We start from the raw sequence: 18,532 nt of genomic DNA on the forward strand, positions 1-18,532 counted from the left end.
ATAGAGTCCTCGGACTCTACAAATATATATGATTGGGCAATTGATGCTGCTATCTGTGCTTTTTGAGAATTTATTGTTGCCTTCTACCAGAACCTTAGATGATGGGATTGAGACCCTTCCTTTAGCACTAGTTTGTTGTCTCTATGAGTTGATCCAACTAAAATGTTGAGTTGGCTGCTTCATTGGAGGGCTCGATGAAGTGCTAAGTAGACTGAAGGAGTTGGTTAGAGATCGCGATGTGCTTCTAAAAAAATCACACAATAGTTACTAGGTCAAAAAGTGATTATTGTAGCATGGATCGCACTTGAGATGAGGTTGAGGGAAGGAGATTGTGCTCGAACCTTCACGTCGATGCCAGATTTGACCTGAAACTGTATGAATGAAAAAGTCTTGTCAAAGAGTGTTTGGTAGGGGACTCTTTGAGCCTAAGTCATATAAACTCCTAAAAAATAGTGGAGATGTTGTAAGAGTAGCACAGTAATGATACAAGTATATGAGAGCTCATGAAGTGCATTTACTCAAAGAGTCCGTGAGAGGCACCCACCGCAAAAGAAATTGAGACGTGCAGATCAATTATTTCTCATAATCGATCGTACATCATGGAAATATTGCATGAGTGATTCTCCGGCACTTCATGTCCTATATATCTCACTCCATCATCATGGAAATCGCTTGCAATTGTAATCGAGTTGTCACTAGATAGGCAGAGGTCTTGGCATCTCTACACGACTTCGGGTTGGCCACATGGCTTAGTGTTGATTGATCAGATGGAGAATTCGTGACATGTTTTGATTGGTCAATCTGCCATATTAATTGTGGGCAATCCCTGGGCATATCATAATTCATGCATAAATCAGATCAAAAAATTATATTGTCACGGCTAGTAAGAACGATAACTTTATTTATCGGGTTAAATTATGTTTTGATCCCAAAATTAAATTGGATTTTTTTAAAAGTGTGAAAACTATAGAAACCTAATGTTGAGTCTCTATATTTTTTGAACCATTTTAATATGATCATTTTTCAGATTCTGACCACTTTCTCTTACCGCATCAAGGGCTTATATGATTCCCTTCTTTGCATAAGTTTGAAATTTTTTTTTTCTCCTCTTTTTTCTCTTATTTTTTTTGTTGATATGATTTTTTTTTGCAACTCATCTAACATATGAATGATTTTGTGAGAGTTTTGAAGGTAATCTGATAGACCTTGAAAGAGGCCTAGGGTTAGGCCATACAGATAGAGAAGAAGATGGTAGCCAACAGAGAGATCGAGTTTTTGAAGGTCAAAATAAGATTCATGGATGTTGAAGTGGTTGATGTTCGGTCGAAAAAAAAAAGGTAAAAATTTAAAAAATATTATGTTAAAATAGCTATTAAATATTAAATTTTTATAGTACCAAATTTTTTTTAAAAAATCCGGCTCAATGCTGAGACCAGCAATATAATTTATTCTCATATTTTTTTTAAGCTAACATTTATTATCGTCTTAATAAAATAATATGGGATAAAAAAAGATGGCAATATCTCCGTACGCTGCGCGCTCAAAGAAGTGGCGCATCCCCATCCACGTGGTCAAAAGGCAGAACAAAACAAAAACGTAAAACGGCAAGTTATCTTTTTTCCACTAAAATAAAGATTTGTTCATCGGATATTTTTCAGAACCCATCGGAGGCGGTTCCCGCATTTCCCGAGAGGATCCCAAATTCCTCTAGCTCGCTTTATTAGCCAATCCTTTCTCCCTTTGCTCGCCACGTACATGACTCCTACCAGTTCCTCAAACGAGTCAACTTGTTATATGCTAAATTAACTGCTCCCTGTTCGCATATTGCAGCTAAAGTTCACAAGGACCAACGAATGGTGACGTTGACACGTAACGCTCTCCGCGCGCGACACGAAGACTGTCGCGGTGTCTGACCGCGGTGGAAATCGATGGCCACGATCGAATCAGGGAGCGTCCCGGCATTTGACCCCCCACCCTTTTAGACGAGCTGTCCTTTTTCTTTTCCAGTGGCAAGATAGCGAGGGAGCGCGAGCGCTCGAGAGAAGAGTGGGGAGGGAGAGCGAAGCCGAGATCTCGAGGTATTTAAACCTCGTCTAGAATCCTCGCTTAAATCTTTCTTCCCATTTCCTTCGATTTTCTTCTCCTTTTGGAGAAGGTTTGGCGATCGATCGACCTCCGATCGGTGGCTGGTGGGCAGGGAATCGATCAAGTAAGGTGGCGCTAGGGTTTTTTTGGGGGAAGGAATGATGCTCTCTCTGCAGAGCGATGAGCGGCAGCATCAGAAGCAGCAGGCAGCGGCAGCGGTGGTGGCGCCGGCGCCTCCACCATCGCAGATGTTCGGATCGGGCAGGGCTGGGGTGCTAGTGTTTCATGGGGGGCCGTTCGGGAACGGGGAGCTCGAGGACCCGTCGTTCCTTCTGCAGCCACTTGATGCGTCGGGCGATGTCAAGGCCTTGCCTCCTCCAAAGCGTCGTGAAGGTTTGTCTCGATTCTGATACCTTTAAGAACTTCCGGGGAATGAATCCTTTGCTTTTCTTTTTGGAACTTGTTTGAACGGGGAAATATCCAATTTTGTGTGGTGGTTGGAATTGAAACGGATGAATCTTTGTTGCTGTGAAATTCATGTCAAAATTGGAATTTCCCCCCGAAAAAGGTGTCTTTTCTACATTCTATAAATTTCCATTCTAGACATTGGAAACTCGATGAGTGACGTGACTTGGATTTTTGAATGGTCTAGGTGAGGAGGACACATACCTGGCTCTCGCTCATCAGAATTATAAATCTGGGAACTACAAACAGGCTTTGGAGCATAGTAATGCTGTTTATGGAAAGAACCCACGGCGGACTGATAATCTTCTTCTCCTTGGTGCAATCTACTACCAGGTTTCTTTGATTAACTTCTTTTCCATACACACACACACACACACACACACACACACATGTATGCAGAGTAGGATAATTGTCCCTGTTTCAAAACATAACATTTTGTCTGATATGTGAAATTTCTTTTTGTTGTCATTATTTCTTTTTTCACCTCAGCTGATATGGTGTTAATCCTGTCTTGGTTTTCAGCTGCACGATTTTGAAATGTGCATTGCAAAGAACAAGGAAGCTCTTGCTATTGATCCACACTTTGCAGAGTGCTATGGAAACATGGCCAATGCTTGGAAGGTAGAAGATCAGCTATTTATTAAAAATGTAGGAACAAGAACGAGAAGTAAAATGAGGTTGATGGAAAATAACATCCATTTTGTTGTGCAGGAGAAAGGCAATGTTGATCTTGCTATTCGTTACTATTTAATTGCTATTGAGGTATGCAAAAGATGCTACCTACCGATTTGTTTAATGTATCCTTACTGAAGCTGTGTATGATATGCTTTTTAACACCTACAGTGGCAATTGCTGGTTATTAACTCTTTCATTGGTAGTCGAGATTATTATTTATTGAATTTTGAATATCTTGTATTCTTTGGAAGAAGCTAAATTCAAGAAACCATATTTGCAGAAGAAATAGGTCTCTTCGTTTTGAATAATGTATTCCATCATCATCATTGTTATTGTTATTTATTATCATTATTATTAGTATTGTTATTATTTTCATTATTCTTATTTATTATTATCGTCATCCATTTTCATGGACATGACTGGAGAGATTCTTTACTTTTTTAAAAAAGTATGTGAAGTTTGATTGGTTCAATTGATTGGGGAAGAGAGTATTTATGCTGGATGATATGAAAAAATATCCTAATAAAGTTTTTGGTGGGTTCAGAATTGGATAGCTCATGATAGTAATTGTCATTATGCTCTGAAAAATTTGAAAAAAATTCCCCCTTATTTTCCTACTCTTACTTTATGTTTGCATAATTTGCAGTATGTACATACATGCATACATGCATGTATATACATATATTCATATACATGTAGGTATACATACACACAAATATTCATATATGTACATATACATATTATTTTATCCACCTATTTATTTGTAGTATGAGCTTCTTTTCCCACTTTCTGTAGGGAATTCAGTGCAGAATTGGTTTTTTCTTTCTTTCTTTTTTTGAAGATACTGAGAAATTGAAAAATTATAGAACCACTTTGCAATGTGTTTCTTTTAACTCATTCCATCTTTCTTTTTGTAGCTTCGGCCTAATTTCTGTGATGCATGGTCAAATTTGGCAAGTGCTTACACAAGGAAAGGAAGACTGAATGAGGCTATTCAGTGCTGTCGCCAGGCTCTTGCCCTGAATCCTCATTCGGTGGATACTAATATTTGCTTGTTGCTTTCTTGGTTTTGTTTTGTATTTCACAAAGTTCTTACCAATATTTCACTTTATGTTAACAGGTTGATGCTCATAGTAACCTTGGAAATCTAATGAAAGCCCAAGGTTTAGTTCAAGAGGTAAGCAACAAAAACCCTCACCTACTGCTTCCCATTGTTAAATTGATGCAAATGTATGTCACTTATGTTTAGGGGTTGAGTTTGAAGTCCCAAAGCTTGTATTTCTGTATTTTTTTCCATGTTAGATATTCTGCTGGTTGTGCAATTTTGTATCTTCTTTTCCTTTACCTTTTGATGGAATATGCTTGAAACTTTTGACAAGTGTTATTTGATAAAACATAACATTTTGCTCATAATACTGGGATGTGAATGATATTATCTATGCTTTGGTTTCTCCCAGCATTCTGGATCTTTCATTAGAGGTGATTATAGATGTTGTCACTATCCATATTCAATTGGTTATCCTACCTGCAGATGGTGCCGGTGTGGAGACTTTATCTAGGATTTTGTTCAGAAAAGGATATTTTTCTGAGCATATTTAGTTGCTTGGTTTGTATTGTTATGACACGAATACATTTTAAATTTTGGATACTGGACTTGGTTGATGCAAGTGATTCTTGTCTGGCAGGCATATAATTGCTACCTTGAGGCCCTGCGCATACAACCTAATTTTGCAATTGCTTGGTCCAATCTTGCTGGGCTTTTTATGGAGGCTGGGGATCTTAACAGAGCCCTTTTGTATTATAAGGTAAATGGATATCTCCTTCTCATAGTCATATACAGTCAACATAGGTAGCCTGGCATATAAACTTTGAAATTAAAATTTTTTTTCCATCTTGGGATAATGACTGAAGTTGATTTTTTATTTTCTTCAATTGTTGATTTTGAATTTGGTATAAACTTTAAATTTAAAATTCTTTTTCCATCTAGGGATAATGAGTAAAATCAATTTCTTATTTCCTTTAATTAATGTTTTTCATTAAAATCATGTATCTCTTTTCATGTCTTTGATTGCTTTCATTTCTGATTAATTTTTTATATGCATATATGCTTAATATCTGCATAGGATTTTCCTTCTAGAGTACTTGGTATATGGTGAGCCCATATTACATCTCAGCTGTTGGTGTCGGTGATATATGTTGTCCAGTTTTTGTGCAGATGGTTTAGTAAATTGCTGAATTTTTCAGGCATGGGATTTAAATTGTTCTATAATACATAAGCAAGTTCAGTTTGAGTTGGCTGATACTGGAGAAGGCTCAGAGAGTTGGTCAGGCTGTTGATATTTGCACCTGACCATAAATTATCCCAAACCTGACTTGAACTGGTTCGTAAATAAATTAAGTCATGGGACAAATCCAAGTCAAGTCAATTATGTCCTAGAGTTTTGTCCTGTCAAGCTACTCTATAAATGCAAACAAGTGCACAGAAAATGACTTTGCCCTATTATGGTTTAGGGTTGGCTGCTGGGCGTAGGCTGAGCTAGATTGCAGAACTACCAATACCAACCCTCTCATCTGCTATGCAAACATTCTTCATAGGAAAGTTGGTAGAATCTTCTGAGTCAAACATAACCCAGATATTCAGATGTACATATCTGACATTTCAGTCCCAAAACAATGTAAAATCTAGCCAGTATAGGCTCAAGACTATGTCCATTGATATGACTAGCTCAAGAGCGCTATTTGGTAGGAGTTACCAAAAACAAGGGAATATGACTGGAAAACAATTTATAGTTTAGTTAGTGTAAGCCATAGACCATATCCTTCAATATGATTGTGTATGCCCATCAATGCAACTCAGAAGCGCTGGTTGGTAGAGAGTTACCCAAAAGGAGGGAGTTCCACTGCATTATTGGTAGAACACCCAAATGTTTAATATTGTCAAACTACTTATATAGGGTGGATAATGCTTATTGCTAATAATTATAGGTGAAGTGGAAATTCCAAATAAATTTAGAAAATAAAATGAGTATTTGAATGTTTCTAAATTCACTTTCAGTTAGCAAAACTTTGTTAAATTATTTACTTCACATTAAACATTTAAAAGGTCATCTAATATCTTTCTAATAGAGTGCATGTGGGCAAAAATATGAGAACATACATTGACGATAATGAGTTTTAAATCTACTGCCATGACAAAGCTTAACGTGAAAATGCTGCGGAGTGAATGAGATCTATTGGATTATCACATTGCCCAAGTTCGAATAAGTCAACATAATGTTCATGTCTTTGATGTGTTACTATAATAACAACCAAGAAGCCTTAGGTTGCATTTGGTAGTTGGCAATCTATCTAGATTGCTGGCGATTTAAAGTGGGCCCATTGGATTACTGCGTTTGGTATGTTTTTTGGGTGGCAATCCAAGTTACCTTAGTAATCTACATTGCTTCCCATGAGGCAATTTAGATAGCATTGGGGAGGGGTGGCTATCCGGATTACCACTTCATTGGCAATGTCGCAATAAAAATTTTGGACAAAATTATCCCTAAAAAAAATCACACAAAACCCGTAACCTGCGGCTTCTTCGCCGCCCCCCCCGGCCTGCCCATGGCTCCTCTACCCTCTTTGTCCTTCTCGATAACTGCCGGCATTTTCCCGTGGGAAGGGGCGACGGCACAGAGGGGGCGGGTGTTGGGGTTGAGGCGGGTGCGGGGGTTGAGGCAATGGTTTGGGGGGCGTGGGTGAGGAGCAAGTCGTCCTCGTCGTGGGAGGGGACAATGGATTGGACGAAGGTGATATTGAAGAAGGAGATGAGGTAGATAAGGGAGGCGACAAGGCCGACGATGGTGAGGAGCTCGGAAAGGCTGATGATGTGGAGCAGTGTCGACGAGTGGATCTTCTTGTGCCACCGCCGCATCAGGAAGACGAGGGAGGCGGCGAAGGTGGAGAAGAGGAGATTTGTGTGTCAGATAGGGAGCGGGAGGGCATTCGATGCCTGGACCCGGGCAGCGCCATCGACGGAGGCGGCCTTCGATGGGCTGGCAGCGGCGGCAGCAGTCTTAGGGAACCTCCGGCAGACGTCCATTGGGGAGGCAGAGAGGGGAGCGAGGGAGGCATAGCACAGCACCGCATTGGGTCCTTGGAATGCGGATAGCCAAGGGACCCCTTCCCCCCAATGCCTGTGGTTCCCGACATCCCTGGCTTACCACTTCTTTGTGCCACCATCACACCCACACCACTCTCGTTGCTTTTTATCGAGGAGAAAGAAGAGCACCAGGACAAAATTAATGTAGGTATTCTGAGAATTTGATTTCACATTACCGGTAATCTGATTGTCATACCAAACATGTCAATCAAGATTTTCAGTAATTTTACTGCAACATTACCCGCATGTACCAAAGACAGTAATCAACATTATTGGCAATTTAATTGGTGGCAATCCACATTACTGGCAATCCACATTACCTTCCAAGATTGCCTAGCGATGCACCAAATGCAATCTTAACATTTTTCTCTGGTTCTGGTCTATAAATTATAGTGGATGGTTCTATCTTGGTTTTTTAGGTCCCCCTCTTTTGTTGTGGACCCCAGAAACAAAAACTACTGCCTTATTGAGACATTTGGAGTTGTTCTCTTGAGAAATATACCAATTTTGCATATATGTCTCCTGTCCATCCTTTACCAATGAAAAACTAAATAGAGGTAGCGAACCCTTTTAACTGGTTTTTGTGTTTAATCAGCAAGTCCACTGAGTAATTAGATTTTATCTTTCTTGAGTACACACTAATTTTTTGGGTCTTGTTTTGCTATTTCGAAAGCCATCATTTATTTAGATTGCAATAGTTCAAAAATATGTTTGAGGAGAACCCATTTGCTGTGAAGACACTGCTGCATCCCTTTTTTATTTCTCCCTATTATTTCTCCAATAATTGTAAGAGGGTTGCTGTCCTTCGGTCAACTTGCTTCATACTTATGGTTGTGTAAATACCTTTCTTTGGAGATTCATCTGTATTCTTTCTATATCCTAAATATTGCAGCCCTTGCCTTATGTGTATGCGAAATTCTTATCACTGGTTGCTGCTGTACTCAATTAGGTAGTAGACCTTTTATATGTATAGTTTGGGCAGCAGAGCTCTTGTCAGTAGAGTTCTTAATAAAAAGCTGTTTGTTTGTTTGGTAATTGCATTTCTGAAGCATTATGGAACTTCTAACCTCTTTTTGGCAATCAAACTAAAAATCAAGAAATGATAATAAAGGGCGTTGCATAGTCTTTTAAATTATCTAACTGTTTATGCTATCAAAAACTATTGTTATGAAGTTTTGTTGATTGATAAATTATTTTTTGATATTATAATAAATAATAGATGATATAAATATAATAATATTCAGCAATATGATTATGTGATGTTATAATAATTTATATTATAATGTTATAAATATCAATTATTATAACATGATTGTTATGATATAATATTATAATATAAAAATTATATTATAATAATGTATAGTATAATATAATATAATGATAAAATTGTATTATTATATTATATTTATAATCATGTCATGTAATGTAATAATATTATTTTATTGTCGTATATTGCAGCAATATTATTATCTTACATCATATTATATAATTTTATTATATTTATATGATTACTAATACATATTATAAAAGTTTTATTATATTATGTTATATTATTATATTATATTGTTATATTATAATATTGTATTTTATTATAATACTATATTATATTATTACATTATAATAATATTATATTTTTCATTGTCTTTTATTATATTATCTTGGTTGTTCTCATCTCTGCAGAATTTTCATATAATGAAAATAACTTCCTGACGCCACTCAAGTGGAGCTTTTACCCAAAAGCAGAAGTTGTAGTGCTTAACCCATTTGACCTGTTTAACTTGATTCAATATAGGTCATGTTGGTTTATCTATGCAATAAATTGGTCAGGTTCAGCCATTTTTGTTGGATTTTTGACCTGTATATAAACATGAGTTCAGGTTGATAGATTTTTGACCTAACCTATGTCCAACTTGATCCGATTGCCACCCTTGCCCAAAAGCTCCAAATTGGAGGTTCTCTCTTATAGATATTTTTTCATCTTTTGGAGGAAGTAGAAAGCTATTTCAATACTTTTACCAACCATCTCAAAATCATCCAAAAGAGCTTTTGGCCCTCTAAGATGAGCTTTTTGGCTCTCCAAAAGCAATGCCAAATGGAATCTAATACCTGCTACAACATTAAACTATATTCTGTATTTGAGATAGTTAGCTTCAATGAACTATTTAATGTAGATAGTACTTCAAATGGCTTTTTGAACTGTTTGAACTGCAGCAAATTGGCGGAGTTTATGTGATAATTTGTATGCTTGTTATTTTTGAAGTAAAAAACCGGGTTACTGGCAATAATATCAGGTCTTCATAATACTGTAGAAAATAGGGTAGACTATCAGGCAGCAGTTACTTACGTTTCTTTGGCCTTAACACACACTCTCCCCCTTCCCTTCCCTCTCTTATTCCTGTTAAGATGAATCAGCGATCAGTTAGTTCTTTTTTTAATCCTGTCTTTGTTTTCTGGCTTTATTTATCTTTTCTTGTAATTATCTATACTGCAGCTATACAAAAATCATGGTTTTTGGCTTGAGTATCATTTACTATTCTCTCTCCCCCCCCCTTCCTATTTTCTTTTACATATGTTTCTTTGGCCTTAACTCTCTGCCTCTCTTTGGTTAAAGATGAAACAAGCTTTTATCAACATTATCAACTGTTAGTGCTTCAACATGTGTTTTTGCATTATGGGGTTTTTATTTGGCCACTTATTTTGGTATTCCCAACTTTATTGAATAGCTTCCCTTGGAATTCCCTTATATCAATGGTTTGTTAGGTCCATGGAATATTATAAATGCCCATTGCCTCTATAAAATGATCATTTAGCAGCTGCATTACAACATACTGTTGTGGATCTTGACTTTGCAGGAAGCTGTTAAATTCAAGCCATCTTTTGCTGATGCCTATCTGAATCAAGGGAATGTCTACAAGGTAAGCCTTCATGAATTTTGACAATAGCATCAGGCGACTGCAGTTGCTAGGGACTGGTTTCCAGAGAAACAAATATTTCTTGGCTTTTCCAGGCTCTGGGCATGCCTCAAGAGGCTATAATGTGCTACCAGCGTGCTCTTCAGGTACATCCAGACTATGCCATGGCATATGGTGAGCACCTCAACGGCTCAACCTTTAGCATAATTAAGTCATGTTATCCTATTTTTTCATTAAGTGGCTGATAATCAATTAGAGGGATGATTGCTTTTTAGTAATTCTTTTCACTAAGAGGCTGTAAATTTGATTTTAATGTTCATATTTGTATGTATAATGCATTCTCTTTTGTGATTGATTTCTATGATTACCATTACAAGTGAACTTGTAGATGGTTTACACTTGATAAGAAGCTGGACTTACTGAACTGGGGTGCAAGGGAGCAGAACACAGCCACCTTTCCATTAAAAACTTTACCAGACATCATACTTTATCATCTTTTCATTTAAACTTTAAGTTTTAACATCCCATAACAACAATTTACTCAAATTTCAATTATCAGGCTTAACAATATTGTGTTATTGAATATGTGCTGACCTGGACCTTGCTATGCATCTTAACAAGAGTAATGAGTCTTTGATGCAGCAAATCTTGCTAGTACATACTATGAACAAGGCCAGCTGGATTTGGCGATACTTTACTACACTCGGGCTATAACTTGTGATCCACGGTTTGTGGAGGCATTTAATAATCTGGTAGATTGCTTATACATACAATCCCCTAAATATCTACTTACATTGTTATCCTTTAAACTAATATGATTTGATTGACCTAATTTTTGCGTGTCTTAAAGGGAAACTCTCTGAAAGATGCTGGTCGAGTGGAAGAAGCTATCAGTTGTTATCAGGTGAGTTTATTACACTGCTATGTGTCACAAGTTCCTAGTTGTGTTCTGCTTCTTATCTGACTGTATATCTTTTCCTTGCGAAGTCATGCCTTCAACTCCAACCCAACCACCCACAGGCTCTTACAAATCTTGGAAATATATACATGGAATGGTGAGGCTTTGGTAATGATGTTTGAACAAGAAAGTATGACCTCTGTTCTTTGGGTAGTTTATTAAAATTCAGATATGGATGTGCAGGAACATGATAGGTACAGCAGCTTCATTCTACAAGGCAACATTAGCTGTAACAACTGGTTTATCTGCTCCTTTCAGTAATTTAGCAGTAATATACAAACAACAGGTTTGCATCAACTTTTAACTCCACTCATCGAGTCACTTTTTACTTGCTTATTTAAATGCAGGACGCTATGTTATATCAACTAAACTATTCGTTAGTTGCAGTTTTGCCATTAATTTTGCTTTGAATTGCTGTTGTTTTTCAGTACACCCATCTTTCATGTGACAGGGAAGTTATGCCGATGCTATAGCTTGTTACAATGAAGTTCTCCGCATAGATCCTATGGCAGCTGATGGGCTGGTGAACAGGGGGAACACTTTCAAGGAGATTGGCAGAGTTAGTGAGGCCATTCACGATTACATTCAGGCTGTCACAGTCAGACCAACTATGGCTGAAGCTCATGCAAATTTAGCTTCAGCTTACAAGGATAGGTACTCTATTTTGTTTCTCCCTTTGTTCCCTCCAGATTCCTGCTTCTGCTTTAGGCTGTTCAAGATATTGCTGTATTGGGGATATTACTGTATTGATGCATAATTGTTGATTTCGTCCTTTTTATTTTATGTGATTATTTACAGTGGACATGTAGAAGCAGCTATAAAGAGTTATAAACAGGCACTGCTTCTACGTCCAGAGTTTCCAGAGGCAACTTGTAATCTTCTCCACACGTTACAGGTAAGATCACGAGGCCTCAATTTGTTTGGAGCGCAGTTTAGAGCACGGTTTACCAAACTGACCTTCGGTTCGGGAGTACCAACCTCAATTGGTGCAGAATTGGGTCAGTTGAGCCTCTTGCTTTACGAAATGGTGCGAACTGGTCCGAACCACTCTGGTTTGGTTCTGCTCAGTTTGGCGTGGTTCAAGCCAGTTCAGACTAGCCCAGGACTAAAAAGATAGAAGGTCATTGGACGCCATTCTCCTCTGTTTTCTTCAAAATTGTGAAAGGAAGGATGGGTTTGGCGAGGCAAACTTGTATATTCTACTGCAAGATTTAATTTTGGAATAAAAATTTAAAATCTTTGCCCTAAAAGTTTGAAAGAGAAACTATTGAACACACAACACAACATTTAATATTTGAATAAAAATCTTGCCCACCATTAATAAGCTTTTTCATAACCTATGCCATGCCCTTAAATAAAATAATTCACCATCAATTGAGCTTTCTATTGCTTAATAGAACCATCAACACATAAAAAATCACTTTCCATGAATAGTGATTGGAGATGACAAGCTCGTATATGTTAGTATGTTGAAGAACAAAATGCACCTTAATCATAGCCTTTTGTCATTTAGGAACCTTCGATATTCACCTGTAATGTTTTAACTTCTGATGGGAACAAAGATTGCATAAACGAAATGAAAGTTTAAGAGATCGTAAGAATGTTTGGTTAGATCAATGTGTCTCTAGTAGATGTTGATTGTAAATCAGGCAGCACAGAGAGAGAGAGAGAGAGAGAGAGAGGTGCAACCTTAAGCCTAGGAGCAAGACACCTATAAGACCTTTGGTGTCATGTTCACTTATATTTTGGGATAAGGTAGCCTATTTAATGAAATGAAGGCAAAAATAGTAGAGTTGAAAGTAAGGGGAGGATGAGAAAAGTCAAAAGCAAGAGTTCATGAAGAAGGTAACAGTTCAAAGAAAGAGGTAGATAATGAAAACTAGGGCATACAATAATATGCATCTGCTATCAAGTTACAAATATATGTTTAATTATAACAATTGCATCCATTAAGCAATCATATGGTCTCTCAGGACCCATATGAAAAAAAATAACATCAAAACACGCTTAAAATCATAATTTTAAAAATCAATAAATCTAATATTAAAAATTAAAAACCGAAAAAACAAAAAGGGTGAAAAATAGTGAACTTGTAATCAGTATGGATTTGTGTACCAAGTGTCATTACGGTTCAGCCAGGTACCCTTGGTACCATGATTGCAGACTTTGATTTGAAGTCTCATTTATGTTCATTTGTTTTTCTGTACATTTGAGTGTGCATTTCCATTTTCATTCCCTCATGTTCTTAAAAAGTGAATGTCATTTTTGATGAGTTTGCTGATTTAGAGTACACCAAATAAAAATAGAAGCTGAATTTTGGGTACCAAGGCTCATGCCGATGCAGTTAATGGCTGTTTAGATGGTCACTTGCAACATACAATTTTCTAGTGTAACCTGCTCCCAATTGAAATGAGCATCATGGGTTTTATCTTTAAGCATGTCTGATCCTAAGCTCCACCTTACCCTACCTACTCTGTCCTACCATTAAAGCTAATTATGTAATTTCCTATAGGCCCTTTATGACCTTCAGGCTGTTGAAGGCACACCTATTTCTCATTTGTGATTGTAGTTCAAATGAAATCAAGATGCTTTATTGTTGTTGTTGTTATTATTATTATTATTATTTTGATATAATGTTTTCCTTGGATTAATTTGTGCAGTGCCTCTGTGATTGGGACAATCGGGAGAGCAAGTTTGTTGAAGTTGAAGGAATCATTAGAAGGCAGATAAAGGTCTTCAACCATTAAACTGATTGTTAATTGTGTCTTTCGCATTGTTTGTTTGGACAGGATTTGGTGAGTTATCCATCTATTCTTTATAACCAGATGTCAGTTCTTCCAAGTGTGCAACCATTTCACGCTATTGCATATCCAATTGATCCCATGCTTGCACTGGAAATTAGGTGACAGGCTCTTTTCTTTTGCCAGCTTGTTCATTTATTAAAAAAATGAAGCTGTGTGCTGATTGATTGTCATTGTCTCAGCCGAAAATATGCAGCTCATTGCTCTTTGATTGCTTCTCGTTATGGGCTCCCTCCATTTGCTCATCCCCCTTGTATGCCTGTGAAGAGTGAAGGTAGACGTGGACGACTCAGGGTGGGGTAAGTATATTACCATTTTCTACATGATAAACCACCTGTTACTTGATTAACTTACAAGGCTTGCATGGTTTGCAGATATGTAAGTAGCGACTTTGGTAACCATCCTCTATCACATCTTATGGGTTCTGTATTTGGAATGCATAACCGAGAAAACATCGAGGTTCCTTCAATGCTTATTTTTTTTCTTTCGGATGGTCTTTTGCTACCTTATAATTTCTTTGGATATTTATATTAGTTGAAGTTACAGGTCTTTTGTTATGCCTTGAGTCAAAATGATGGCAGTGAGTGGAGGCAGCGAATCCAGTCTGAAGCTGAACATTTCATCGATGTGTCTGCCATGTCATCTGATATGATTGCCAGAATGATCAATGAGGATAAAATACACATCTTGATCAACCTGAATGGCTACACTAAGGTATTTGCTGATTTGTTCAGAAAAAATTCTTTGGTTGCTTGGTTACATGCCTCTATAAATTTGCAAGGAAACCATATATTTGATCCATATATCATTATACTATAATTATCTCATAAATAATTCTGTGTATAAGTGGAGGCCTTAATCACACAAGCAGTGTAACACTTTTGGCTTTCAACTTTAAGTATGCTTAAAGTCATATAAATTGAATTCTCATGAAGATGGGAATAACATGTAGAATTTTCTTATTGAACTGTGTAATTCTTTTTTTTTTTTTTTTTTTTTTTTTTTGCGTCTCAAGTAATATAAATGATATCGCCTTCTAATTGAATTCCAACAGAGATGGGTAACATGTAAAATTTTCTTATTGGGCATAGGTCTAATTTGTGTGTGCGCTTTTTGTCTCAAGTAAGATAACTGACTATTGTTTTCTTCTCATGCTAGCATGTTCTGTTCCTCTTGTGGAGATTATGCATATCATGTGAAATTATTAAAATACAAAAGAAGTGCACAAATTTCAAAATGCAATGTCTAAGGTTTTAATGTATAACCTAGACATTTTTGCATATCAAGGTGCAGAATTGTGCTCCGGAACAGGTGCAGCAGTGAGCTTGCTGCAATCAGGCAACAAAAGCCATCTTCTACTCTGCATAAGGCTCATTTGGTCACTGCATGCAATGAACCACAAATTCATGACCTGACTTTCTGAGGAAACCACCGGGCATGGTGAATGTATCTTGTGAGTTTGGACTAAGTAGCAGCTTGATTAATAGGGAACAACAAACTTGTTGGCCATGGTTTTGTGAGAAGGGAAAGCAATGCATATGGTTCCACTGCATCTGACTTCGGCCTTGGATTGGTATAAAAGAATCCAGAAAGCTGAACCTGGATAGAAAGGGAAGACACGCTACATATGCTCAGGCTTCTTGGTTTTCATTTTCGTGATAGGCATATAATGGTTGTCAGATAATGCAAAAAAAAAAACTAGAGTCTAATGGATTGGGCAGGAAAAGATGAATTGATTTCTCTCATATCGGATGAGTTCTGCTTAGGATGGTAAAATTGATATTATGGCTGCCACTAATGTCATTGTAGTTGATTTAGTCTTGCTCATTAGTTTGGCGCACTTCTCAGTTTAGCCTCAATATTAAGCTCCATTAGCATGTCAGTTGTAATTATGCTGGGACATGACTGTTAAATAATAGCTAAAAGGGTTTTTCTAAGGCCTTGGCTCTATCGAATAACGTCTGAAAAAATATTTTCAAAGCTTACCCAGTGTTGCCATATAGATTACTTTCATTACATATTTGAAGTCTTTTCTTTTTTTTTTGACATTTCACAGGGTGCAAGAAATGAAATTTTTGCCATGCAGCCAGCACCCATCCAGGTTTCTTACATGGGGTTCCCAGGAACCACAGGTGCAACATACATTGACTACTTGGTCACTGATGAGGTTTGACAAAATGAGTATCTTTTTCTGTGTTTTCTGCCCTGTTAGCTTGTGAAGTTTTTGCTTTCACAATGGTTTTATTATTATTCATCTTTGCAGTTTGTTTCTCCTACATGTTTTTCACATATCTATTCAGAAAAGCTTGTGCATCTGCCCCATTGTTACTTCGTGAATGATTATAAGCAGGTATTCTGTATTTTGGTTTAAGGTGTATTACTTGCTATTTATTGAAGTTGTCCTTATATTGTGTTTGTGCATGTTTTTCAGAAAAATCGTAATGTTCTGGATTCAGCCTGTCCGCATAGCCGTTCAGATTATGGACTGCCGGAAGATAAATTTATCTTTGCATGCTTTAATCAGCTGTACAAGATGGACCCTGAAATATTTAATACTTGGTAATACACTTTTATTAATGCGAGAGGCACATCATTCTATACAAAGTCACTTGATGCTCAGATATATATGTTTATTCATACATCGCCAACAGTTGCTGCATATTTGAACATAAACATCAGATAAATCTCTCTATTATTCCTGCTGATTCATTTTCCCAATTTCAGGTGCAACATTCTCAAGCGTGTTCCAAATAGTGCACTATGGCTGCTACGATTTCCTGCAGCTGGTGAGATGAGACTTCGAGCATGTAAGTAGATGTTGCCAGTTGTCTTTATTTGGGTGCTCTGTAGATGCACTGGATTCAGTATGTGTGTTTTGCATATGACAAGGATAACTACATACTGGCATCTGCAGATGCTGTTGCACAAGGAGTGAGACCAGATCAGATCATATTCACAGATGTTGCTATGAAGAACGAACACATCAGACGCAGTGCTTTAGCGGATCTTTTTCTCGATACGTAAGCTTGATCAACTGCAATATAAATTCCTTGTATATATGCACACATTCACATTGAATTTATGCATACTGGTGATGTGGATTTATGTTGGCAGGCCTCTATGTAATGCGCACACAACAGGTACAGATATATTATGGGCTGGTTTGCCAATGATAACACTACCACTAGAAAAAATGGCCACCAGGGTGGCTGGTTCACTGTGTCTAGCCACTGGAGTTGGGGAAGAGATGATCGTAAGCAGGTAATTGTAACTATCTAGCTTTGCGGCTTAAAAAAAAAAATGAATTCACTATTAAGATGAAAATCAAATGTATTTTTGTTGCTGTTTCTGTTGTTTCTAGCATGAAAGATTATGAAGACAAGGCGGTTGCTTTGGCTCAAAACCCTTCAAAACTTGAAGCATTAACCAATAAGTTGAAGAAAGCTAGGATGACCTGCCCTTTGTTTGACACCAGAAGATGGGTAAGTTCTTATTCTAGATGAGTGGCAGTGGCTTCGAATATAGTCTCTATCACAGAGCAAGCATTCGTGAGAGTTATTCTGCCACAAGGTGCACCTTCCCTTGCATGACTTTCTTCAACATGTTTTGATGGGCTGACATGGTACTGCTGATCATTTCAGGTTCGGAATCTGGAGAGAGCATACTTTAAAATGTGGAATTTGCATTGCTCTGGTCAACATCCACAACCCTTTAAAGTGACAGAGAATGATAATGAGTTCCCATGTGACAGATAGGTGGCGGCGGCTTTGTAAATAAAGCTAGGGTTGCAACATACCATAGGAAAATGGTGTTATGATTGGTTATCCAAATGATGCACGGGGCTGTATTTGATTAGCCCTTGTTTGGAAGGAGATAAAGAGGTCTCCATTGAATTCAAATACCATGCTGTCTGTGCCCGGATATGATCTAGGTATATGGTGTATTGTTAAAGGTAAGATCAAACTCCCTGTATCAACTCTGTTATATAGTGTAGTACTAAATACCAGTTATCATGAGATTGGTATTGAATCTGGTATGAGATGCCTGGCGTTTGAGGTTTTGGATATGTTATTTATGAGTCTGTTGTTGCTGTTAACAGATAAATTGGCTGATTTGGTAGTTTCTGGATGAGCATGTTAATGTGGTTCCCATCTGGCGGGCTTGATGTCGATTGTGAAAGTTCTCCATGACTTGGTGGTCGGCATTTGCCTTGCTGGCTAAAATATTTTTAAGGCAGACATGGTGATTCGCGGCATTGAGAAGAGGTTTCATGATACAAGCATTAAATAATTTTGCAAGCAATTTGTGCAACGTCTGCCAGTTGAAGCTTTTTCACTATTGATTTTGAAATTATGGGATCGGGTCTCAGCTCTCGTTTTGGTGTGAAGTGGTTTACTGTCGATCTGAATTGCAAACCACTGTGATGGAAGGTTGTCAGAATTGCTTCAAATCGGGGAAGAAAATGTTTTGCGGCTTGGTGAGGCAAAAATTCTAT

General features: G+C 37.5%; 1 protein-coding gene across 3 annotated transcripts; it reads left to right on the forward strand.

The window, feature by feature from the left end:
• Positions 1-2,028: 2,028 nt before the first annotated feature.
• Positions 2,029-18,387, forward strand: LOC105038885 (probable UDP-N-acetylglucosamine--peptide N-acetylglucosaminyltransferase SEC). 3 transcript variants are annotated; one of them, XM_073261677.1, is made up of 29 exons: positions 2,029-2,478; positions 2,738-2,883; positions 3,073-3,171; positions 3,262-3,312; positions 4,143-4,259; positions 4,346-4,402; positions 4,911-5,030; positions 10,219-10,281; positions 10,374-10,452; positions 10,921-11,030; positions 11,129-11,182; positions 11,266-11,333; positions 11,420-11,522; positions 11,688-11,890; positions 12,035-12,131; positions 13,897-13,968; positions 14,062-14,138; positions 14,220-14,336; positions 14,412-14,496; positions 14,584-14,751; positions 16,094-16,204; positions 16,301-16,387; positions 16,469-16,596; positions 16,762-16,844; positions 16,952-17,057; positions 17,152-17,298; positions 17,399-17,519; positions 17,679-17,989; positions 18,137-18,387. In XM_073261677.1, the coding sequence occupies exons 1-28, from the start codon at positions 2,244-2,246 to the stop codon at positions 17,790-17,792; spliced, it is 3,018 nt and encodes a 1,005-aa protein (XP_073117778.1). In that variant the 5' UTR covers positions 2,029-2,243; the 3' UTR covers positions 17,793-17,989; positions 18,137-18,387. The 3 variants fall into 3 exon arrangements, with proteins under 3 accessions (XP_073117778.1, XP_073117781.1, XP_073117785.1); XM_073261680.1 differs by lacking the exon at positions 18,137-18,387 and having other exon boundaries at positions 17,399-17,607; positions 17,679-17,816; XM_073261684.1 differs by lacking the exons at positions 17,152-17,298; positions 17,399-17,519; positions 17,679-17,989; positions 18,137-18,387 and having other exon boundaries at positions 16,927-17,012.
• Positions 18,388-18,532: the final 145 nt, after the last annotated feature.

Source organism: Elaeis guineensis, chromosome 1, assembly GCF_000442705.2.
Source record: "Elaeis guineensis isolate ETL-2024a chromosome 1, EG11, whole genome shotgun sequence".
Taxonomy (NCBI): domain Eukaryota; kingdom Viridiplantae; phylum Streptophyta; class Magnoliopsida; order Arecales; family Arecaceae; genus Elaeis; species Elaeis guineensis.